Below are 26,239 nucleotides of genomic sequence, written 5' to 3'. Positions count from 1 at the left end.
CGCTGGCACCCCGGGTTCTAGTCCCGGTTGGGGCGCCGGTTCTGTCCCGGTTGCTCCTCTTCCAGGCCAGCTCTCTGCTGTGGCCAGGGAAGTGCAGTGGAGGATGGCCCAAGTGCTTGGGTCCTGCACCACATGGGAGACCAGGAGGAAGTGCCTGGCTCCTGGCTTCAGATCAGTGCAGTGCACCGGCTGCAGCATGCCGGCCGCAGCGGCCATTGTGGGGTGAACCAACGGAAAAGGAAGACCTTTCTCTCTGTCTCTCTCTCACTGTCTACTCTGCCTGTCAAAAAAAAAAAAAAAAAAAAAAAAAAAAGAGAGAGAGAGAGAGATGTTGCTTCACAGTGTTATTTTGAGTGGGGTCACCTTTCTGGTATTCTCAAGAGAGAGGAAACTTACTCATATGTACTGTGAGGTAGAAAGGAAGAATACAATTGTGAATGTGGGTACCTTTAAAAATTATTGCATAAAAAAATGAAAATGAAATAATTCACTGTACCTAAAAGTGGGGCCACCCGTTATGGGAAAGCAGCCATTAAACAGACTTCTTACCTAGATTTGAGACAAGTAGTACTAGAAAAAGTCTTTCTGCCTCATTTCAGATTTCCCCATGCCTCTTACTGCATTGAGGATGGAGACACAGATGAAAGCAGACTCATGGTGTGGGATTCAGCCCACAGCTGCCAAAGTTCGCGCCGTGGCAACCCAAAGGGTTTTTAATTTGTGAATCAGATTTGCTTAGATCATCTTGAGAAGTCTGGAGCAAACTAAAATAAAAATTGCCCAGAGATTCTCAGGACAGGGAATTTAACTTGGTTTGGAACATGGTTCAGGACAATGTAAACAATTAGCCAAGACAGGGTTTTTTATTCGTTAGAAGTCTAGGGAATGACCAGGTAAAGTGGGATTCCCTAGCACTATAGCACCTAGACTGTTTTTGATTTTCCTGATAAATCTGTATTTACACTGACTCTGTGGTCTTCCAGACTATCTCTGCAGTTGTACGATCAGTGTGCTTCACTTGTCATTTGTCTTAGTCAAATAAAATACATTATAAATAAATGAAAAAATACATTAAAACTGATTTCGTTAATTCTTCCTTCAGAATCCTCTGCTAGAGATGTGGTGAATCCACCAAAGTCCTATGAAGAAGTATATAAAGAAAGGAAGGAAGGACATGATTTGTATGTTGTTTCTCACAATGATTATTACGTAGGTAAGTGCCCATCAGTGTAAAATCTGGGATCCTTAGCTTTGTGAAGAATAATAAAGGAGGTAATGTGCATAACATGAGATGCCTGACATATTATAGGTGCCCAATAAATGATAGCATCATATTGTTCATAAGGCCACACATCCCAATAGATGGGAACATATATACTTAGGTGTTTCATATGTAAAGTATAGAAATATATGTATCAATAAAAGGAAAGAAGCTGTTAAGAAAGATGTAATGTTAGTCTTGTTTTAGTGCTTTTAGGTTAGAAAATTATAGTGCTTGGGGCTGGCACTATGGCATAATAGGTCAAGCTTCTGCCTGTGGTGCTGACATCCCTTATGGGTGCAAGCAGCAAAAGATGGCCCAAGTGCATGGGCTCCTGTGGGAGACCAGGAAGAGACTCCTGGCTCCTGGCTTCAGACCAACCCAGTTCCAGCCATTGTGGCCATCAGGAAGTGAACCAGTGGATGGAAAATCTCTCTCTCTAGCTCTGTATTTCAAATAAATAAATAAATCTCAAAAGATTACAGTATTTATTCAAATGTCAGGCTTATTCTAAGTGCTTAGTTTTATATGAGGCATCCTGAGTGATAGTGAAAATCAGGTTCAAATCCTAACTCCTCCATTTACTGTCTTTTACAGTGTTTTTTTTTTTTTAATTATTTTTTGACAGGCAGAGTGGACAGTGAGAGAGAGAGACAGAGAGAAAGGTCTTCCTTTGCCGTTGGTTCACCCTCCAATGGCCGCCGCGGCCGGTGCGCTGCGGCCGGCGCACCGCGCTGATCCGATGGCAGGAGCCAGGAGCCAGGTGCTTTTCCTGGTCTCCCATGGGGTGCAGGGCCCAAGCACCTGGGCCATCCTCCACTGCACTCCCTGGCCACAGCAGAGAGCTGGCCTGGAAGAGGGGCAACCGGGACAGAATCCGGCGCCCCAACCGGGACTAGAACCTGGTGTGCTGGCGCCGCAAGGCGGAGGATTAGCCTAGTGAGCCGCGGCGCCGGCCTCATTTACTGTCTTTTAGAACTTGGGCAATATACTTATCTGATCATCATCTATTTTTTAAAAAAATTATTTATTTGTTGAAAGGTGGAGTTACAGAGAGGCAGAGGCAGAGAGAGAGAGAGAGAGAGAGAGAGAGAAAGAGATCTTCTATCTGCTGGTTTACTCCCCAAATGGCTACAGTGGCTGAACTGGGCAGATCCCAAGCCAGGAGTCAAGAGCTTCTTCTAGGTCTCTTATGCGGGTACAGGGGCCCAAGGACTTGGGCCATCTTCTACTGCTTTCCCAGGCCACAGCAGAGAGCCGGATCAGAAGTGGATCAGCAACCATATGGGATGCCAGCACTGTGGACGGTGGCTTTACCTGCTACGCCTCAGCGCTGGCCCCCTCATCATCTATTCTTACCTTTCAAATGGTTATAGTGTGGATTGAGTGAGTACAGCAAAATATTTAACATGATGCCTGGAACATAGTGTTTGTAACTATTAGCTATCATTATTAAGTGATTGTGTCTTATAATAAGTAGCATATCGCTAGAATTATTCTATAGAACTAAAAGGCATTATATTTTGTAGTGTTGTAAAATAGAATTTAACTGCCAGTATGTTGATGCTAAGTACATTCCTGGTGAGGATTAAGAATTAGACTCTGATATCTGTCCTGAAAAAGCCCAGCGATTGTGCATGATTCAAGCACTCAGTCTGCGGGAGCTAGAACAAGAGCCACAGCACAACACCCCCTCTTCCTTGCTCTTTATTTTTTATCTCTTTACTTTTCTTCCCTATAACTTCACTGCCCTCTGACACCGTACTGGCTTTCTATGCTCTTACTCCTAAACTTTTGTTCATAGCTGACGCTTGTCTCCTGCCCCTCTTCCTCTACTGTCTGTCTACCATTGCTTTTTTTTCAGAGCCAATCTTTGCTAGTTCCCTTCACTCCCTAACTCGTTCCCAGACCTGATATTCTTTCCCCTCCCATTCAGACTGCCACTGTTTCTACTTACTTGGACACCACATTCCTTCTCACAACCTTGACTGCTCTCTGTATCTCCCCTTTCTACTTCCTCAGCCTCATCTCTCCCTCTCTTCCTTCCTCCCTCCTTTTCTCCCTTCCTATCTTGTGAAAATAGTTTATTCATCTTTTGGAAAATTTTAGCATCTATTGAACAATCTAGTATAATGCCTTTTAATTTTTTAAAAAAGAACTGTGTCAATGAATATGTATACTATTATATATAAACGCATGTACATATGTACCAATATAGACAACCTATAATGAGATATCACTTAATAATTTAAGGAAAATTAGTGCAAGTTTTTATTTTATATTTTGAGAACTTTAATGTGCCATAACATGACCGATATTACCTTCATTTATCAAGTTTTATAAAGTTTCATTAGTGTTACCGGTCACAGAGGGGAAGGCAGTTGCTGGAGCGAGTCTCGTGGGTTCTTTTCCTCAGCGTAGTATAGAAATAAAAAGCCGGGAAACAATTTGCAAACAGGAAAACACTTATTCAATTGGCAAGCGACAGAGAAAGCATCTGGTCCGAGAGGAGACCAGGCAGAGTGCGTGAATGGGACACTGGCTTTGAGGAAGTGTCCCGGGTTCTTAAAGCATTAGTGTCTGTTTATTGGGTCATCCTGTGGGGGTGCCCACTGGACAGGGGGTTCACATATGTATGTTGATTGGCTTGGCGCTCAAGGAGGTAGCAGAGGTCTCCTGGAGATTGTCCGTCTCCTTAGAGACTCAGCCCCCTCCTCTGCCAACTCTGGGTGGAAGATTGCAGCCTCCCTGGAGGTGTGTTTTAAAGCCATAAGGTCACACAAGAAGCCTGGATCTCCTGGAACCAGTCTGACTCTCCCCAGGGGCTCAGCCCCTTCCCCTGCCAGCTCTGAGTGAAAGATTGCACCCACCCTTAAGGTGTGATTTAAAGCCATAGGGTCACACATGCAGCACAAGAAGCTATTAGCTGGGGAGATGTCAGTTGGTGTGGAGACAGGCTTTCCAGCTACAGCTGACAGCTTGCTTGTGAAAGACATTCTGCCTATGTCTGAGGGGCCCACAGACCCACAGCCCCATTGGATGGCCTCAGTAACTTGAAAAGTCATAGAATCTGATCTTTTAAATATTGTCCTTATTTTTACACAGGAAAGTATTTTTTATTATCCATCTTATCTATTATTTTATTATCCATCTATTATCTACCTATCTATCTATAATTGTAGACAATTTAACTATCATTTAAAAAAACAAGAAGGGGCCGGCGCTGTGGCGCAGCAGGTTAATGCCCTGGCCTGAAGCACTGGAATCCCATATGGAAGCTGGTTCTAGTCCTGGCTGCTCCTATTCCAATCCAGCTCTCTGCCGTGGCCTGGGAAATCAGTAGAACATGGTCCAAGTCCTTGGGCCCCTGCACCCACGTGGGAGACCCAGAAGAAGCTCCTGGCTTCAGGTTGGCCCAGCTCCGGCCATTGTGGACATTCGGGATGTGAACCAGCACAAGGAAGACCTTTCTCTCTGTCCCTCTTAATGTCTGTTACTCTACCTCTCAAATAAATAAATAAAATCTTAAAAAAAAAACAAGGAGAAAGCAAATATAAGTTTGAAATCCCATTGGCTGGAGATAATTATAATTAATAAATTGAACATTTTTCTAATCCTCATCCAATTAGCCATTTATCTTTAGATAAATGGGATGATACTCTCCATGCCTTTGAGGAACCTGCTATATACATTTAAATTCTTTGACTTAAAATAATATGTCAAGAGCAACATTCAATAGCAATAAGTATAGATCTATAATATCTTTCAAACACACCTAACTGTAGTCTTGGCTGAAGTGATAGATAAAATGCAAGGTATATAGATATATACAGTATTCAAAGAAAGTCACCTACAATTCCCACTCTTCCACGGATGACCCTTTCATTGATGTTTTTCTTTACATGTTCATCTGTATGAGCATATGTGTGTGTTACTTCACACCATTGATAATACATTTTTTTCCATTTGTTGTTTTTTCTTAGTCTTATGAAATATTTGAATTATCTTTTTGTATCAGTATCTATTTTGGATTTTTCAATATTAAAAAACTATATTATTGTTAATATATAGCTTTTTTTTTTTGACAGGCAGAGTGGACAGTGAGAGAGAGAGACAGAGAGAAAGGTCTTCCTTTCCATTGGTTCATCCCCCCAATGGCCGCTGTGGCCGGCACGCTGCAGCCGGCGCACCGCGCTGATCCGAAGGCAGGAGCCAGGTGCTTCTCCTGGTCTCCCATTCGGGTGCAGGGCCCAGGGACCTGGGCCATCCTCCACTGCACTCCCGGGCCACAGCAGAGAGCTGGACTGGAAGAGGAGCAAATGGGACAGAGTCTGGCGCCCTGACCGGGACTAGAACACGGGGTGCTGGTGCCACAGGCAGAGGATTAGCCTAGTGAGCCGTGGCGCCAGCCTATATAGCTTTTTTTTTTTTTTTTTAAGATTTATTTATTTATTTGAAAGGCAGAGTTGCAGAGAGCAGAGAGGTAAAGGCAGAGAGAGAGAGAGAGAGAGAGGTCTTCCATCCACTGATTCACTCCCCAGATGGCCGCAACAGTTGGAGCTGTGCTGGTCCAAAGCCAGGAGCCAGGAGCTTCTTTCCAGATCTCCCATGCAGGTGCAGGGGCCCAAGCACTTGGATCTTCTTCTGCTTTCCCAGGCCATAGCACAGAGCTGGATCAGAAGTGAAGCAGCTGGACTCAAATAGACACCCATATGGGATGCCAGCACTGCAGGTGGCGGTTTTACCCACTACGCCACAGTGCTGGCCCCAATATATAGCTTTGTGGATGGGGCCTGGTGTTCCCTTAGGTTTCATTCCTGGGTTTCTGAACATTGGAAATTTTCACTCTAGATATCAAATTGTCAGCCTGAATAACTGTTTTAATTTGCCTTCACAATTTGAAAGGCATATATATATATATATATAGAGAGAGAGAGAGAGAGAGAGAGAGAGTGAGAGAGGAAAGACCAAGAAAGGAGAGATTTTCCATATATTGAGTCATTCCTCAGATGGCCTGCCTCAGCTGGTGCTGGGCCAGGTTGAAGCCAGGAGCCAGAAACACCATCCTGATCTCCCACATGGTTGGCATGAGCCCAAGTATTGGGCCAACATCCACTGGTTTCTCAGGCAAATTAGCAGAGAGCTAGATTGGAAGCAGAGCAGTCAGGACTTGAACCTGCTGCACTCTGATATGGGATGCTAGCATTGCAAGCAACAGCTTAACCTGCTGCACTAGAATACCTGCCCCGTTACTATTTTTATTTATATTATTTGGGTTACTATTGAGACTGAATTTCTTTTCCCTATCATGTCTTACCCTCATGGTTGTTCTCTAGTTTTAATGCTACTTTCTTATCTAGAAATAGAAAACTACCACCACATCAAGTCTAGGGGCCAGCACTGTGGCTTAGCGAGTTAAGCTGCTGTCTGCAGTGCTGGCCTCCCATCTGGGCACCAGTTTGAGTGCTGGCTGCTCTACTTCCAATTCGGCTCCCTGCTCGTGCACCTGGGAAGACAGTGGAAGATGGACCAAGTGCTTTGACCCCTTCATTCACGTGGGGGACCCAGATGAAACCCCTGGCTTCCAGTTTCAGCCTGGCCCAGCCCTGCCCCTTGTGGCCCTTTGGAGAGTGAACCAGCAGATGGAAAATTCTCTCTCTCTCTTAGTCTCTCTCTCTCTCTCCCTCTCTCTCTCTGTGTATGTGTGTGTGTGTGTGTGTCTCCCTCTCTGTAACTCTGACTTTCAAGTGAATAAATCTTTAAAAAAAAGACTTGAAAAAACTTCAGCATCAGACCTTAAATAAAGGAGACTTCACTATTGGATTCTCAGCCAACAGTCATCCTTTCAGTGTTTCCAAAATGAGTTAAGTGATTACAGTGAAACACAGATTGCAAATGTTCTGATAAGCTCACTAAAGCTTTGTGAGAACGCCTACTAAACTCCAGCCTCTTCAGTCTTAGCGTAGTGGAAAATTCTGCTGGGTTCCCAAAGTGTGGCAATTCTTCCTTTGATCTTCAGGATTTCTGTAACAATGCAAGGACCTGTGTTTTTATCACTAATATCTTCCTTCAGTATAATTTCCCTACTTACTTTCAAAATATTAAGTTTCTTTGCCATTAAAAAAGAGATTTATTTATTGGAAAGGCAGAGATACAGAGAGAAAAGGAGAGAGAGAGAGAGAGAGGGAGACAGAGAGAGGCAGAGAGAACTCTTCTATCCGCTGTTCACTCCCCAAATGGCCACAATAACCAGAGCTGGGCTGATCCGGAGCCAGGAGCCAGGATCCAGGAGCCAGGAGCCAGGGGCCAGGAGATTTTCCATTTCTCCCATGTAGATTCAGGGGTCCAAGCACTTGAACCATCCTCCACTGCTTTCCCAGGCACATTAGCAGGAAGCAGGATTGTAAGTGGAGCAGCCGGAATTTGAACTGGCATCCATATGGGTGTTGGCCCTGCAGGCAGAGACTTAACCTTCTGTGCCACAGTGCCGATCCCTTGCCATTTTTAAGTTGGGGTACATTTTTTTTTATTGAGTTGTATGTGTTCTATATAAATTTTAAATATTATTCCCTTATCAGAGATATGGTTGACAAATTTTTTTGTAAGTTGCCTTTTTATTTTGTTGACTGTTTTCTTTGTTGTTTAGAAATTTTTAGTGTAGAAATTTTTAGTTTGATGTAGTTCTATTTGTTTACTTTTGCTTTTGTAGCCTGAGTTTGTTTTTGCATGACATCCAAAAAATCATTGCTAAAGCTAATGTCAAGAGGTTTTTCCTGCCTTTTCAAGGAGTTTTATGGTTCAGTTAGGTCTTTTATTTAATTTGAGCTGATTTTTGCTTACAGTATAAGGATCCAATTTCATTTTTTGGCTTGTAGAAATCTGATTTTTTCAAGCACTAATTATTAAATAATAGATTATCCTTTCTCAATTGTGTCTTATTGGTGTTCTTGTTGAATATTAGATGCCCGGGCTGGCACTGTGGTTTAAGCATGCCTGTGGCACCGGCATCCCATATGGCTGCCAATTCAAGTCCCAGCTGCTCCACTTCTGATCCAGCTCCCTGCTGATGGTCTAGGAGAGCAGTAGAAGATGGCCCAAGTTCTTGGGCCCCTGGATCTGTGTGGGAGACCTGGAAGAAGCTCCTGGCTCTTAGCTTTGGATAGACCCAGCTCCAGCAGTCGTGGCCATTTAAATAAGTGAATCTTTAAAAGAAAAAAAAAAAAAGAAAATAGCTGACCCTATATGTCTGGGTTTATTCCTGGGCTCTCTCACTGTTTCACTGGTCTATGTGTCTTGCTTTTATGACACATCCATACTATTTTGATTATTATGGCATTGTAATATGTTTTTTAATTTCAAATTTTTCTTTTTCAATTATTTTGGCTATTTGGGTCTTTTGTGTTTCCATGTGAAGTTTAGGATTTTTTTTGTATTTCTATGAATAATGGTATTGAGATTTTGATCTGGACTGCATGGAATCTGTATATTACTTTGGGTAGTATGGATATTTTAATAATATGATACATTTTCATTTTTTTGTGTCCTCTTTTTTTAATTAACACACATAGATTTAATTTTTTTTTAACATTTTGCCATAATCACATCATATGTACTATTTTTAAAATAATGTAACATTCTTAACCATTGTTTTGACAAAGGTATAAAACGAAACTCTTTTAAAAAAGTATTTATATGAAAGGAGGAGTCACGGAGAGGGAGAAGAAAAGTCAGAGAGAGAGAAGTCTTCCATTTCTTGGATCGCTCCAAATGCCCAAAATAGCCAGAGCTGGGCCATGCCAAAGTTAGGAGCCAAGAGCTTCATCCAGGTCTCCCTCATAGGTACAGGGGCCCAAGCATTTGGCCCATCTTCCACTGCTTTCCCAGTCACATTAGCAGGAGCTGGATCAGAATTGGAGGATACGGGACTCAAACTGGTGCCCATATAGAGTGCTGACACTGCAGCCACAGTTCTGGCCCCAGTATAAAACCAAGTTTTACAAAGCTATATTTGCAGCAATACTGATACACACAGATATTTCTTTTTTTTTTGTTTCTTTTTTTTTTTTTTTTTTTTAAGAATTTTAGCTCCCACATATAAGGGAGAACATGTGGTATTTGTCTTTCTGTGTACAGCTTATTTCACTTAACATGATGTCATCCAGTTGCATACATTATGTCCTCTTTCATTTTTTTAAATCAGTGTTTTATAGTTTTCACTGTATAGACTTTTCAACTCCTTGGTTAAATTATTCCTAAGTATTTTATTTATTAAAATTAAATAAATTATTTTGAGAATCAGAAGGACGCACGTATGGAGAGTAAGAGAGAGAGAGAAAACTCCTATCTGATGGTCACTCCCCAGTGTCCACAATGACCCTGGGCTGAGACCCAAGCCAAAGTAAGGAACTCACTCCTGGTCTCTCATGTGGGTGACAAGAAGAAAATTACTTTAGTCACCACTGCTGCTTCACAGGATCTGCATTAGCAAGAAGCTGGAATTGGAAGCTAGAGCCAAGATGACACTCCAGAATGGGCTGTGGACATCTTAATTGGCATTTTGACTACCAGCTAATTGCCCACCCCTCATTTAATTTTTGTTGTTATTGTAAATGAGATTATTTTCTTGATTTCTTTTGTGATTAGGTCGTTATTTTTGTATAGAATGCCACAGATATTTGTGTATTGACTGTGTCTTGTAACTTTACTGAATTCATATATTAATTCTAACAGCTTTTTTATTTATTTTTTTATTATTATTTTTTTTGCTGGAGTCTTTGGGGTTTTCTCTTAATGATTTTTGAAATTTTAATGTAAGGAACTCTGTGTGTAGCATCCCACTAGTCTTCCAGTTCACATAGAGAAATGCTTTTATCATTTGTAGTTAAATCTGCAATTTCCTGCACTGTTTCAATACCATTGTCCAACACTTATTTTTTAATGCCATTGGGAACATACTGTGCTTGTTTCAAGATAAGATTATTTGTGTTACTTAAGTCAGAAGTTTTCCTTTCCATTTCCTTGACCCCCACACCCACAGGAGAAGCAAAGAACCGAAAGTATGATCCATCAAGTTTCCACAGGTTTAACTTGTTTGGCATTGCAACACCACATTTTAATGATGGACGGACTATGGCTAAAACTTTACATTGGCTCCATGAACTACAAATGTAAGTTTAATTATACTATATTCAGGAATGAGTATTAGATATTCAACACCTGGACCTAAAGGAAAGTTTATTTTCTATATTTTTTGAGGAGGTAATAAATTGACATGATTCAATCATAAAATTAATAGAAATATATAGTGAAATGTCTGGTCCTCTAGAGATAACCATGAAACTTTCCTTTGTGTTTCTGAAGTAACTTTCCAAAGTTACTTCATGCCTTTATAAGTAAATGTAAATACATGAATATATATTTTAAATATATGGGATCAACTCTATTTGTGTTTCTTAAAGATAATGGGCTTTTCAATCTCTACCAAGATGATTATGTCACATGTAATTAACCTGACATTTATCATTCAGCATCTGATTATCTTACTTTTGTAAATTGTGACCTTTTAATGTTGTCATTCTATATGTGACTTCTTTCCCAGGAAATCAAGGTGGGATCAGTTCTTCATTTCTTGTGTTATGTTTTATTTTAAAGCAATGCTTAAACTTTAAGAGATTTTCTGTTATCTTAAAAAACTCTGATTGTCAACAGTAGTGTAGTGAATTGAAGATTTTGAATAGTGGTGCCACTTTCTTCTGAGAGATAAGTGCTGGTTCTTATTTCCAGAATTTATTAGTATTACCTTATGTGGGAAAAAGGTCTTTGAGATGTCATTACATTCCAGGTATTGAGATGAAGAGGTCATTCTGGATGATCTGAGTGGGCCTTAAATACAATAATAAATATCCTTAGAAGGGCACAGGGAAAACTGACACCAAAGAGAAAAAGACGTCCAGAAAGATGGTGATATGAACAAGGAAGCAGAGATGGAGTGATGCGGCTGGCTATAAACAGAGGGATGCTGAGTAATGTCAGCAGCTGTCAGATGTTGGAAGAGAGTGCGATATGGATTCTCCCCTAGAGCTTTTGGAGGAAACATGACCTGCTGACACCTTGTGTCATATTTTGGGCCTCTGGAGGTATAAGAGAATACATTTCTGTTGTTGTAAGTACCAGTTTATGGTAGTTTATCATAGCCACCAAAGGAAATAAATAACCACAGTCCTGTGTGATGGTAGGGGTAGATCTATTCTGCCTTTTTTTTTTTTTTTAAGATTTATTTATTTATTTGAAAGTCAGAGTTTTACAGAGAGAGGAAAGGCAGAGAGAGAGAGAGAGGTCTTCCATCTGCTGGTTCACTCCCCAATTGGCCACAACGGCCGGAGCTGTGCCGATCCGAAGCCAGGAGCTAGGAGCTTCTTCTGGGTCTCCCACATGGGTGCAGGGGCCCAAGGACGTGGGCCATCTTCCACTGCTTTCCCATAGCAGAGAGCTGGATTGGAAGTGGAGCAGCCGGGACTTGAACCAGTGCCCATATGGGATGCCAGTGCCACAGGCGGAGGATTAATGAAGTGCGCCACAGTGCCAGCCTCAGGGTTTTAATCATTTGCTTAAGAGCTGACAACTCAGAAGGACTGGGGTAGGCAGGAAACCCAGGCAGCTCAGTTCCAGAAACTGCTCTTTACCATTGCACCTGGCTTACAGGCACGGGTTGTATGTTCACCTGCTTTCAGGCTTTTTCTTTTTTAAGGTTTATTTATTTATTTGAAAGGCAGAGTAACAGAGAGAGGGAGACACAGACAGAGAGAGCGAGAGAAAGAGAGAGTAATCTTTCATCTGCTAGTTCACTCCCCAAAGAGCAGCCATGGCAGGGACTGGCCAAGACCGAAGCCAGGAGCAGGAACTACCACTTGGGCTATCTTCTGCTGCTTTGGGAGGCAGTTAGCAGGGAGCTGGATCAGAAGTGGAGCAACTGGGACTAAAACGGCTTTCATATGGTATGTGGGTGTTGCAGGTGGCATCTAACTTGCTGTGCCGCAACTCTGACCACCTGCTTACAGGCTTGGAATATGATTTTCATTCCTCTCCACTCCTTTGTTAGGAGTTTCTGATACTTGAATAATTCAAAATAAACATGGTGAAGCACACACAGAAGAAATTTATACATTATAGTAAGGCTGTGTGAAATAGCTTTTTTAGGATATAGAAGAGATATTCATAACAAGTATTCATTAATTTATCATGACTAACATGGTTAAATCATGCACAAAGGAAGCATGAAGATATGATTTAAGTTTTTTTATGATTTAAGTATTTAATGACTATATTATAAGGATTTATAAATAAATATAATGTGCAAATGTATACTTAAGGAGATAACAAATATGGCTCATCAATTTTTAAAGGTTTAGAATACGGACTTGCTCTCATTTATGAAAGATGTGAAATAATTACATTAACAACAGTGTGACCTTCAAGAATGTCCTGAGAAGGGCTGGTGCAGTGGCACAGCAGGTTAGCAAAAAACAAAACCAACCAAACAAAAAGAACATTCTTAGAGCAGCACCCTAGGGCCATTAACAAGGATGTATTTATCAAAGATTTGGGATGTTATAGACAAATACTAAGTTTATGAGAGTAATATGCAGTGTGTTGTCAGTTCCTTCAAGAGGACATTTTTCACTCATGGAAAATGTTTTATTTGTTAATACATTTTGTGTCGTGAAACCAACTGGAATATTACTGCTAAAGGAGTAGAAATACACTTCTTTTTTTAAGATTTTTTTTTTTTTTATTTAAAAAGCAGAGTTGGCCGGCGCCGCGGCTCACTAGGCATTAGCCTCCACCTGCGGCGCCAGCACACCGGGTTCTAGTCCCCGTCGGGGCGCCAGATTCTGTCCCGGTTGCCCCTCTTCCAGGCCAGCTCTCTGCTGTGGCCCAGGAAGGCAGTGGAGGATGGCCCAAGTACTTGGCCCCTGCACCCCATGGGAGACCAGGATAAGTACCTGGCTCCTGCCTTCGGATCAGTGCGGTGCGCCGGCCGCAGAGCGCCAGCCGTGGCGGCCATTGGAGGGTGAACCAACGGCAAAAGGAAGACCTTTCTCTCTGTCTCTCTTTGTCCACTATGCCTGTCAAAAAAAAAAAAAAAAAAAAAAAAAAAAAAAACAAAAAAAAAACCACACACATACACACACACACACACACACACAAAACCAGAGTGACAGAGAGAGAGAGAGGAAGAGACAGAGAGGAGAATTTCCATCCATTGGTTCACTCCCCAAATGGCCACAGGGTTCAGGGCTTGGCCAGCCTAAAGTTAGGGACTCCATCCAGGTCTCCCATGTGATGGCAGGGTCTGAAGTATTTGAACCATCTTCTGTTGCCTTCCCACACACCTTAGCAGAGAGTTTGATTGGAAGTGGAGAAGCCAGGACTCAAACTGTGTTGCCAGTGACAAAGGTGACAGCTTAACTTGTGCCACAAATACTGGCACAAATCTTCATTCTTTTGTTTTGCTGGGTGTAAAAGAAAGTTCGTCACCTCATTCTTCAGTGTGATTTCTATTATAAACTTGGAGCCAAACATGTTTCTTTACATTTTGGGGATCTAATTTGAGGGATATATTTCTTCTGTAAGACACTGTCTGTTTCTAGTCTATGACCTTTGGTTTGAATAATAAGATGGTAGTGTGTGTGTTTGAGTGACTGAATGAGTGAATTCACTGGCACACAAAGACTTGATCTGAGTTGGTTGGTGAGGGCTGTGAGGCTGTGTAATGATGATGCAGTTATTGATATTCTGACATAATGTGACTGCCCATAGATACGTTCTGATTCTCCCCGAAGCATAATCCAAGACATTTTAGAATAAAAACGTTAGTTCTGTCGTACAGTCTTTGTTTTTATCTTCCCTGCATGCTCTTAATTACTCCCCTTGGAGCTGGTTCATAGATTTCAACTCTGTTTGTTCAAATTATGACCTTTAAACTGCCATTGATTTTGATTTTGCTCACGTTCTTTTTCTTTTCTCCTTCTCCTCTCACAGTAGGAGAGGAATAGAGAAATAAGAGGTGAATTATTTTATGTTTCTTCTTTTGTTTCTCCACAGAGTGTCACTCTTCTCCAGAAAATTATTCGGTTCAGTCTTTAAATAGTATGAGAAATATTTTTTTAAAGCAAATGGAGGTTTAAGGATTTAATGTTCATTATTTTTAGTTTTACCAAAACAATAGAGAATTTATTAATTTTAATGTTACTAAATAGTGCTATTGTAATTTTGTGGTTTTATAAATAAATTTTATTCACTGAATCATAATGATAGAAGTAACAAAATTGTATTACAGAAAATTGGCAAAATAAAATCACCCATAATGTTGTCACCTTAATTCAACCATTATTATAATTTTAATGTAGGTATTTTTCTTGTGTGGATTTCTATGTAGATTTTTGTGTAGTTTTCACTGTGGTGCAATCCCATTTTATGTCTTGATTTTTCACTTAACATAAAATAACTACATATGTATATAGCTGTATGTTTTTCATAACTAACATCTAAAAAGTATGTAGAGCTCATTTTTGTTAATGTGACCTAATTTAATCATTGTTAGTGTTCATGACAACATTATAGTTATTTTTCCTTTTTCCATTATAGTCTAAGAGACTGCAAACATTTTTATACATAAGACTTTTCAACATTTTTAATTGTTGTGTGTATTATTACTTTATTGGTTCTCAGATGTGGATAAAAGGGCATAAACATTTTTATAATTTTTGATTCATATTGATGAATTATAGGAAATTGTATTAACAAACTGAGTGTTTTATCAGAATTTTCCCAACTTTAAATTCCCTCCTCCTCCCTCTCACTATATGTATGTATGTATGTATGTATATCTATACACACACAAATATATATACTTGTTTACTAGAAAAACACCTTGTTATTATTTTATTTTGCAGTTATTATTAAAGCATATTATAACTTCTCCATACACTTGCTTACTAGTTACTAAGTTATCTTTTTTTAAAATTTTATTTATTTATTTGAGAGGTAGAGTTACAGACAGAGAAAGGGAGAGACAGAGAGAAAGGTCTTCCATCTGCTGGTTCACTCCCCAGATGGCCGCAACAGCTGGAGGTGGGCTGATCTGAAGCCAGGAGCCAGGAGCTTCTTCTAGGTCTTCATGTGGGTGCAGGAGCCCACGCTCTTGGGTCATCTTCTACTGATTTCCCAGGCTATTAGCAGAGAGCTGGATTGGAAGAAGAACAGCTAGGACTTGAACTGGTGCCCATATGGGATGCGGTGCTGCAGGCGGAGGCTTAGCCTACTACACCACAGTGCTGCCTCCTCTTTTTTTTTTTTTTTAAGATTTATTTATTTATATGAAAAGTAGAGTTTCAGAGAGACACACAGACAGAAGCAGTGATCTTCCATCTGCTGGTTCACTTCCCAGATGGCCACAATTAACAGGGCTGGGCCAGGCTGAAGCCAGGAACCTGGAACTCCATCCTGGTCTCCCATGTTGGTAGCAGGGGCCCAAGCACTTGTGCCATCTTCTGTTGCTTTCCCAGGTGCATGAGCAGGTAGCTGGATCAAGTGTGGAGTAGCTGGGACTAGAACCTGTGCTCATGTGAGATCCTGGCATCTCCTGTGGCAGTCAAGCTACCACACCATAATGTTGGACTCAAGTTATCTTTTTATATCCTCTTGTTGTGGGGATGGTAATCCTTAAATTATGTTGTGGATATCAAGAGCCCTAGTTGGACATAGAGACCCCCAGTGGGGCTGGAGTTGTGGTTTACCAGGTGAAGCCTCTGCCTGCAATGCCAGTGTCCCATATGGGCGCCAGTTTGAGACCTGGCTGCTCCACTTCTGATCCAGCTCCCTGCTAATGCACCTGGGAAAGCAGTGTAGGATGGCCCAAGTTCTGGGGCCCCTGCACCCACTTGAAAGACCTAGACAAAGTTCTGGGCTCCTGGCTTCAGCCTGGCTCAGCCCTTGCCATTGATTGCAGCCATTTGGGGAGTGAACCAGCAAATGGAAGATTGCGCTCTGTCTCTCTCTCTCTACCTCTACCTCTACCTCTACCTCTACCTCTACCTCTACCTCTCCTCTTCTCTCTGTAACTCTGCCTTTCAAATAAATAAAAAATAAAATAAACATTTAAAAAAAGAGAGAGAGGGGCCAGCACTGTGGTATAACGGGTAAAACCACCGCCTACAATGCTGGCATCCTAAAATGGGTGCCAGTTTAAGTCCCAGCTGCTCCACTTCTGATCCAGCTTTGTGCTATGGCCTGGGAAAGCAGTAGAAGAAGATCCTATGTATGGACCCCTACACCTACATGGGAGATCTGGAGAGACGCTCCTGGCTCCTGGCTTTGGATCGGCGCAGCTCTGGCCATTGTGGCCGTCTGAGAAGTGAATCAGCAGATGGAAGACCTCTCTCTCTCTCTCTCTCTCTCTCTCTCTCTCTGCCTCTCCTTCTCTCTCTGTGTAACTCTGACTTTCAAATAAATAAGTAGATAAATCTGAGAGAGAGAGAGAGAGAGAGAGAGAGAGAGAGAGAGAGAGAGAAATGTTCCATGTGCTGGTTCATTCCCCAAATGGCTACATGGGGCTGGGCCAGGCTGAAGCCAGGAGCCAGGAGCCAGTAGCTTCTTTGGGTCTCTCACATGGGTGCAAGGGCCCAAGCACTTTGGCCATCTTTTGCTGCTTTCCCAGGTGCATTAGCAGGGAACTGGATGGGAAGTAAAGCAGCCAGGACTCAAATCAATGCCCTTATGGAATGCTTATACTGCAGGTGGTATATTAACCAGCTACACCACAGTCCTGGCCGCAAAACTTTCTTTTTAACCTAGAATTTTTTCTTTCTTTCTTAACAAAATTTTATTTTTTTATTTGCAAGAGTTACTGAGAGAGAGAGAGAGAGAGAGAGAGAGAGAGAGAGAGAGAGAAACAGAGAGAAAGAGAGAGAGAAAGAGGTCTTCCATCCAATGGTTCACTCCCCATATGGCCACAATGGCCTGGGCTGAGCCAGGCTGAAGCCAGGAGCCAGGACCTTCTTCCATTTCTCCCACATGGGTGACAGGGGCCTAAGCCTTCTGCTGCTTTTCCCAGGCCATTAGCAGGGAGCTGGATCAGAAGTGGAGCAGCCATAACTCAAACTGACACCCATATGGGATGCTGGCATTGCAGCCACAATGCCACAATGCTGGTCCCAGCATAGAATTTCTTTTGAAACTACATTCGTTCTATTTAAGTTACAATGATACCATATGCATGTTTAGCAGCTGCAGATACTTTAGGTACTAGATATTAGGTTTTAGGATTTTAGGGTTCCAAGGAGGTGAGAAGGCGGTTAGCTAAAGGAAAGACTTTTTTTTGGGAGGGGTAGATTGGGGAGGGTAAAGAGAGTGGGCACTGAGCCTGCCAGGACAGAGGGCAGGGTTTTGTAGCTAGGGCTTATTCCGTTTGAGTAGCAAGCTGAATCCTTTCTTAAACTGCTTACTGGGGGAGATGCTTAGTGCTACATGGACCCTGATAAGGAGGGTGGGGGATGAGCATCAAAGAGGTGAAATTTACAGTGATGGTCTTAGCAGTTTGGAATGTCCCAGGTGAGGGGCTTTCCTGAGCAGTAAACATTGTAGTAGCCATTGGATGATCTATCTGTGCCCAGTTTAATCGGGTTTGGGGGTTTAAGCCTTAGCTCTTAACGTTAGAGTTACCTAATTATTTTCTAATTTTACAGGAAAAGAGGAGCCAAGATTGTATCCAAGAGAGTTGATGATTTCAATGAAAAGTTTCAGCATAAACTTGGAAGAGTTTTAGATCCGTAAGTTAATGATTAATTTCATAGTGCCAGTGTATTTGCATCAAATTAAAAAACACTCTTGTGGTAAATGTTAGTTTTTTAGATTCTATCTATTAAATAAAATATTCTTTCGTTGTTAATTAGCAGAACTCTGGTAGTTTCTTTAGAATTTGAGATTCCAGGAGAATGGTGAGTTCTCCAGTAAGGAGATAGCCTTTGGAGAACAGGGAGGGAGAATTTTATGTAAGGATTTATTTCTGGGAAGTCAGAAGTTTAACTCATTGTGTTTACATTTTGCTCTGTCTTCTCTGTTCCTATTTCACTCTCTACATTTCCATCATTTTGCTTTGAATGTGATTTTTTTTTTTTTAATCTTGGCTGTGAAAGGCAGTGAAAGCATTTGCCATTGTTCATGGAAGTGGAAGATTAGACAAAAGATCAGTTGGAGAACTTTTGCTTGATCTTTGTAGTTTGGCTATGGGAAAAAATATAGGCTACTAAGAACATATGGCAAACATATTTGAAGTTCCAGGGGTACCCTGTGGTGGGTATTTTAACTAAAGGCTTTGTTTTCTTTGACAGTATTGCAGAAACAATGAATGTTCCCCCAGGCCACACATTTGGAGCCTGTCTCCGTCCTGAGGAATATGGTAAGTATACAAACTCTCTTTAAAAATAAACAACTAAATCAAAACCCTCAAAGTTATATGTTAAGTTCACTGTCTTCTTCTTTCAAAGCTTCTAATTTTAAAGGCTTAATATTTTGCATTAATGAGAAAAATGTGTAACACAAGAAAAAAATTTTCATTTTATGTTTGAAATAGGTACATTTTAAAGCCCTTGCAATAAATATCATAAGTGTAGGTTAGGCTTTAGATTTATTTAGAAAGTAAATTTAGGAGCTGGTGCTGTGACGTAGTGGGCTAAGCTGCTGCCTGCAGCGCCAGCATCCCATATGGGCGCGGGTTCCAGTCCTTGCTGCTCCACTTCCCATCCAGCTCTCTGCTATGGCCTGGGAGATCAGTGGAGGATGGCCCAAATCTTTTGGCCCCTGCACCCATGTGGGGGACCTGGAAGAAGCTCCTGGCTCCTGGCTTTGGATTGGTGCAGCTCTGGCTGTGGTGACCATCTGGGGAGTGAACCAGCTGATGGAAGACCTCTCTCTTTTTCTCTCTCTCTCTCTGCCTCTCTGTAACTCTGCCTTCTAAATAAATAAGTAAATCTTAAAAAAAAAACAAAATAAATTTAGACTGTATTCAACATACCCAAATGAAATGAGACAGCTTTTGAATGAATTCAGATGTTGTTCTAGGGACTTTTGCTACTATTGGAGTCCTTGGGAGTTGTTTAGATGCAATTTTGGGCTCCACCCCAGACCTACTGAATCAGCAACTGCATTTTTTTAAATATAAGGTTTATTTATTTTATTTGGAAGGCAGACTTACAGAGAGGCAGAGGCACAGAGAGAGAGAGAGAGAGAGAGCTTCCATCCACTGGTTCACTCCCCAGATGGCTGCAATGGCCAGAACTGTGCAGATCCAAAGCCAGGAATCAGGAGCTTCTTCTGGGTCCCCCATATGGGTGCAGGGGCGCAAGGACTTGGGCCATCTTCCACTGCTTTCCCAAGACATAACAGAGAGCTGGATCAGAAGTGGAGCAGCTGGGATTTGAACCGGTGACCATAAGGGATACGGCACTGCGGGCGGTGGCTTTACCCGATACACCACAGTGCCTGTCCCAGCAACTGCATTTTTTTTTAAAGATTTATTTATTTATTTGAAAGTCAGAGTTACACAGAGAGAGGAGAGGCAGAGAGAAAGAGAGGTCTTCGGTCCAATGGTTCACTTCCCAACGGCTGGAGCTGAGCCGATCTGAAGCCAAGAGCCAGGAGCTTCTTCCGGGTCTCCCACGTGGGTGCAGGGGCCCAAGGACTCAGGCCACCTTCTATTGCTTTCCCAGGCCATAACAGAGAGCTGGATTGGAAGTGGAGCAGTCAGGTCTTGAACCAGCGCCCATATGGGATGCTGGCGCTTCAGGCCAGGGCGTTAACCTGCTGTGCCACAGTGCTGGCCCTGAGCAACTGCATTTTTAACAGTATTCTCAGATGAATTGTAAGCACATTGAAATCTGAGGAAGCACCCTTCTATCACCACATAGTTCAGACCCACTCTTGCCCCAGGCAATCAGCCAGTTGGTCCATAAAGTGACAGAAGAAACGTATAAGGATTTGTCTTATTTCTAAGCCAAAGTGGGGTAGAAAATGCGCTACAGCTTATCAAGACTGGGCTGTATATCAGTGGTTTTCTTTTTAAAGGTTTGTTTATTTATTTGAAATGCTGAGTGTGTATGTGTATGAGAGAGCTAGAGCAAGAGCGAGAGTGAGAGCGAGAGTGAGAGAGAGAATCATTCCATCTGCTGGTTCACTCCCCTAAAAAGCTGGAACAGTGTGGCTGGGCCAGGGTGAAGCTAAGAGCCAGGAATTCCATATAGGTCTCCTATGTGAGTGCTAGGAGCTCAAGTACTTGAGCCAACATTGGCTGCCTCTCAGGTGCATTAGCAGGGAGCTGGGTCAGAAGCTGAGTAGCTGGGACTCAAATGGGCACTCCTATGAGATGCCAGCATCCCAAATGGCAGCTTAACCCTCTGTGCCACAATGCCTGCCCCAAATATTAATAATTTCAAAAAATAATAAATACCAGCCTTGGTGCTTTATAGTGTAACTGTGAAAACAGAACTTTTTTTGGAATCCATAAATGGGCACAGATTAATTCTACTTTGGGTTTGGCTGCTTCTAACTATGTTTGGGATTAACTGATAAGCATCCATTCTGTGGAAAGCTACAGGGTTTGCATACTTCCAGGGACATATGGGTATAGTTTTCTCTTTATTCAGGAAACTTAAGGCAGCTGCACAAGGAATGCCTCCTTCCTGGGGTTAGTGACTATATTAAGATGCCTCCAGGAAGAGTGCAGTGACTGTCCCTGAAAGGCACCAGGGCAGAGGCAAAGTGAAGAAGATGCTGTGAGTAGACAGTGGTGCCTCATGGTTATGGGCTGCAAAAAGGGTACAGTTGGGGAACCTGTTCTGCTTTTCTGACTGCCAGCTAGTCAGGATCTCTCTTAGGGCCACAGCTTGTACTTTTTCTTTTATTTGAAAGGAAGAGAGAGAAAGGGGGAGAGAAAAAGGAGAGAGAGAGATGGAGAGAGAGACAGAGAGAGGTCTTTGATCTGCTGGTTCATTCCCCAGGTGAGCACAACAGCCAGGTTTGGGCAGGCCAAAGGCAAGAACCCAGAACTCCATCTGGGTCTCCCACATGTTACACAAGTACTTAGGCCATCTTTTGCTGCCTTCTCTGGCACATTTGATTGCAGTTCTTTTGAAATAGTTCCTGAGAAATTGCAAGTGATTTGACATCAGCTTCATAAATATTCTTTTGAGGCTGGGCTAAAAGAAGGCATAAGCATAGGTCTCACATACCAGGCAGTTAAATCTGATGGGGTCTTGGTGGGAAACATGGGAGAAAAAAACCACTGAAATGACTTTTCTTTATATGTTAATGGAGAGGAAAGGCACCCTAAAGATACAGAAACACTCAACCAAGAGCCATCTGGTTGAAGAAGGAAGACCTTCCTTACCTAAATAACCACCCAAAGAGTTTATGTCAGAGGAAGGGGTGTGGAGGAGGAAAAGAGGCCATGCATATTTATCAGAACTCTGCCCTAGCAATGTTGCATTTCACTCCCAGAACCCTTCCTTCTCCTCCTCCTCACCTCCTCTTCCCCCTTCCCTCCCCTCCCCCCTTCTTCTTTTTAAAGATTTATTTATTTATTTGAAAGGCAGAGTTACAGTGAGGCATAGGCAGAGAGACAGAGAGAGAAAGGTCTTCCATCCTCTGGTTTACTCCCCAGTTGGCCACAACTGCTGGAGCTGTGCCAATATGAAGCCATGAGCAAGGAGCTTCCTCCGGGTCTCCCACATGGGTGCAGGGGCCCAAGCACTTGGGCCATCTTCCATTGCTTTCCCAGGCCATAGCAGAGAGCTGGATCAGAAATGGAGCAGCCAGCACTTGAACCGGCACCCATACGGAATGCTGGCATTGCAAGCAGCGTCTTTACCTGCTATGCCACAGTGCTGGCCCCAGAACCCTTCTTATATCTTGTCCACTTGAGCATGACTTGATGGTAACCGACCCCATTTCAGATGCCCTTGGTCTGAGGCATTGCCTTGTCCCCGGAACCAGCATTAGTTGTGAGTTTCTCACACACTCAGCACCTATCCAAAAAAACAAGACTTTTCTCAACATGTGCATAATTAGTTCTTGGTTTGATAATAAATAAGCAACTGCAGGAACTACAGAAACTATTGAGAGATCCTTGATTCAACCATTAGGAATTAAGCATACCTCATGCAAAGTAGGTATAATATTAGTTGTCTTAAACTGCAACCAATGCTGCAATTTAAATTAATCCATCCAGGGCATCCCAGCCAACTGCCAGCATTGCTTGCTCCAGGAAAGCTGAGAATTCTTTTCTTTTCTTTTTTTTTAAAAAATTTATTTGACAGGTAGAGTTATAGACAGTGAGAGAGAGAGAGAGACAGAGAGAAAGGTCTTCCTTCTGTTGGTTCATTCCCCAAATGGCCACCACAGCTAGCGCTGTGCTGATCCAAAGCCAGGAGCCAGGTGCAGGGCCCAAGCACTTGGGCCATCCTCCATTGCCATCCTGGGCCACAGCAGAGAGCCAGACCGGAAGAGGAGCAACCAGGACTAGAACCTGGTGCCCATATGGGATGCCAGTGCCGTAGGCAGAAGATTAACCAAGTGAGCCACAGTGCCGGCCCGAGAGTTCTTGTAGGAAGTGGGAAAAGGTGTAGGCCAGTGGAAGCTGAACAGAGGGAGGAGGTCTCCCTGGTGACGTTCACCTGTCTACCACATCTGAAGCAGAGTGGTGAATTCTAAGTGGGTGGGCAGCCTAGGTCTCTTAGTTAATGGAACTGTGGATGAGCCAGGCTTTCAGGGCCAGTGGTGATATAGAGGAAGCAGGACCGAGAAACAGGAACTTCATATACAGACTAAAGGCCAACTGGAGACTCACGTTAAGAGGGAGTAAGGAACTTGAGTTTAACTTTTACAAGGGTCCTAGAAGTTCAGCTAACTCCAGGGCACACTGAGGGGCCCCTAGCTTTCGTATCCTTGAATTGTTAGATGAATGTCACCCAGGAGCCACGCGAGGGCTTCACTGTCTTAGGAAAGGGCCTTGACAGCCCAGTGGGGCCAATGATGCCCCATACCATTCATTTTTTAGATTTTTTTAAAAATATTTTATTTATTTATTTATTTGAGAGGCAGAGTTACAGACACTGAGACAGAGAGATCTTCCATCTGCTGGTTCACTCCCCAAATGGCTGCAACAGCCAGAGCTGCACCGATCCAAAGCCAGGAGCCAGGAGCTTCTTCCCGGGTCTCCCAAGTGGGTGCAAGGGCCCAAGGAGTTGGTCAGTCTTCTACTGCTTTCCCAGCCCATAGCAGAGAGCTGGATAGGAAGAGGAGCTGCCGGGACTAGAACCGGCGCCCATATGGGATACCGGCACTGCAGGCAGAGGATTAACCTGCTGTGCCATGGCACCAGCCCCTAGATTTCTTTGTAACAGAGAAGTAACATAAAACAGAAATATTGATTTTTATCAATTACTTGATGTACTTTTTCACATACAAGGATTTTGACGTGCTGCACAATAGTGTCAGATATGAGTTCTTTTTTTTTAATTCACAGAGGTTGCTAAATCTCTCTCTTAAATGGAAACAGTATTGACAGACTTTTAATTCATATGAAAGACTTACTTTTCCTTCTCTCTTCAATAGGAGCTGGTGACCTCATCCATAATAGACTTCCCAGTGAATGTCTTCGAGGCAAGGATAGACAGCGAGCGCTGATTGCAGCAGTTCGACACCACTTGAAGAAATTTAATTACCAACACTTTGACACTTTGCTGGCAGCCTTTAGGCACTACGACAAGGCAAGTAGGAGAGCAGAGGCTATGGTGTAATGCATGGGCTTGTAGTTCCCAGCAAGCTTATGTCAATCAAGGCTCAGCAACTCGGGCCCATGGGCTACTACCTGTTTTTGCAAATATAGTTGAACTGGAACACAACCGTGCCCATGTTGTTTTAAGTCAGGCCTGTGGTTGCTTTTGCAAATGCAGAAGTTGCATGGTAGTATCAAAGACTGTAGCCTGCAAAAGAAAATGTCTGTAGATGAGTGATTGTTAACATGTGGTTCCGCTGCTGTCATCTGCATTACCTAGGAACTTCGTAGACATGCACATTCTAAGGCCCACCCCCAACTTGCTGAATTAGGAACTCTGACTTGGAGCCTAGCGATTTTGACAGATGGTTCTGATGTCCACTCCAGTTTGACAACCACTATTGTGAATTGTTGAACTGAAGTGTGCTGAGAGCAAGGGGGCAGAGGTAGCACTATGAATTCTTGAGGAAGATACCACAACTTATGCCTAAATCTGAATGTATACACACAGCACCCTTAGTGTGGGTCCAAACGTAGACTGTCCTTTCCCCTGGAAGCAGGATGTGGTTTCAGTTTGAAAATGTCAGATGATTCAATTTTCAATCTACTCTAAATGTCATCCTTTGATAAAGTCAGATCAGTCTAGGGCTACCTCATTATCTCTCTCTCTCTCTCTCTTTTTTAAAGATTTATTTATTTATTTGAGAGCCCAAGTACTAGAGAAGGAGAGGCACAAAGAGAAAAGAGAGAGAGAGAGAGAGAGAGAGAGAGAGAGAGAAAGCGAGAGAGAGCGATATCTTCCATCTGCTGGTTTACTCCCTAAGTGGCCACAATGGTCAGGGCTGGGCCAGGCTGAAGAGGAGCCGGGAGCTTCATCAGCATCTCCCATGTGGCTGCAGGAGCCTAAGGAGTTGGGTTATTTTCCACTGCTTTCCCAGGTGCTTTAGCAGGGAGCTGAATTAAAAGTGGAGCAGCCACAACTTGAACCAGCACCCATATAGAATGTGGGTGCTACAGGTGACCTCTCTCTCTTTTAAAAAAATCTATTTATTTATTTGAAAATCAGAGTTATAGTAAGAGAGGGAGAGACAGAAAGAGAGAGATCTACCTGCTGGTTCATTCTCCAGGTGGCCTCAATGACCTGGGCTGGACCAGGCCAATGCTAGGAGCCAGTAGCTTCATCCAGGTCTCCCACGTGAGTATCAGGGATCCAAGCACTTGGGCCATCCTCTGCTGCTTTTCCAAGGCCATCAGCAGGGAGCTATATCAGAAGTGGAGCGGCTGGGTCTTGAATTTTCACTCATATGGGATGCTGGCATTGCAGGTGGTAGCTTTACCCACTATGGCACATTATTGACCTCTTTCTCTCTCTTCTTCTTCTTCTTCTTTTTTTTTAGGATTTACCTATTTTGTTTGAAAGGCAGTGTTACAGAGGGAGTGAAGGAGGGAGGGAGGGAGGGAGGGAGAAAGAGAGAGAGAGAAATAGAGTAAGAGAAAGATCTTCCATTAGTTGGTTCACTCCCCAGTTGGCTTCAATGGCAATGGCTGGGGATCAGCCAGGCTGCTGCCATGAGCCTGGAACTCCATCTGGGCCTCCCCCATGGCAGGCAGGGGCCCAGCTACTTGGGCTATCTTCCACTGCTTTCCTAGGAGCATTAGCAGGGAGCTGGATCAGAAGTGGAATAGCCAGTACTCAAACTGGTGCTCATATGGGATGCTGGTGTCATAGACAGTGGCTTAACCTGCTGCACTACAGTACTAGCTCGATAGATCAGTATCCTATATCATTTTAGGCCATCACAGAACTGCTTTTATGAAACTGTACTTCCTGTAGCTTACACCAAAGAGAATTGTAAGAGATTTACATTGAAATGCGACACTTTAAAAAAGATTTATTTATTTGAAAAGCAGAGTGACAGAGAGATGGGGAGAGGGGCTGGCATTGTGGCACAGCAGATTAAGTCTCTGCTTTGATGCTGACATCCCATATCTGGGCACTGGTTTGAGTCCTGGCTACCCCTATTCTGCCATCTTTCTGCTAATGCACTAGGAAGGCAGTAGATGATGGCCCAAGTACTCTGGCCCCTGCCACTCAATGGGAGAACCCATGGAGTTCCTGGCTCCTGGTTTTAGCCTGGCCCACCCCT

At 42.9% G+C, this 26,239-nt stretch overlaps 1 protein-coding gene across 1 annotated transcript in view; it reads left to right on the top strand.

The window, feature by feature from the left end:
• The window catches only part of EFHB (EF-hand domain family member B), a 78,004-nt gene that overhangs the window by 35,847 nt on the left and 15,918 nt on the right, over positions 1-26,239 (top strand). Inside the window, exons 7-11 of the mRNA XM_051859157.3 lie at positions 1,103-1,213; positions 10,299-10,428; positions 18,007-18,090; positions 18,652-18,719; positions 23,930-24,084. Coding sequence (XP_051715117.3) covers positions 1,103-1,213; positions 10,299-10,428; positions 18,007-18,090; positions 18,652-18,719; positions 23,930-24,084 — 548 coding nt within the window. The remainder of the gene's footprint in view (positions 1-1,102; positions 1,214-10,298; positions 10,429-18,006; positions 18,091-18,651; positions 18,720-23,929; positions 24,085-26,239) is intronic.

This window comes from Oryctolagus cuniculus, chromosome 4, assembly GCF_051225735.1.
Source record: "Oryctolagus cuniculus isolate XC-2025 breed Fujian yellow rabbit chromosome 4, ASM5122573v1, whole genome shotgun sequence".
In the NCBI taxonomy this organism is placed as follows: Eukaryota; Metazoa; Chordata; class Mammalia; order Lagomorpha; family Leporidae; genus Oryctolagus; species Oryctolagus cuniculus.
The sequence above is the reverse complement of the archived record's forward strand: the minus strand, read 5'-3'. Positions and strand labels throughout refer to the sequence as shown.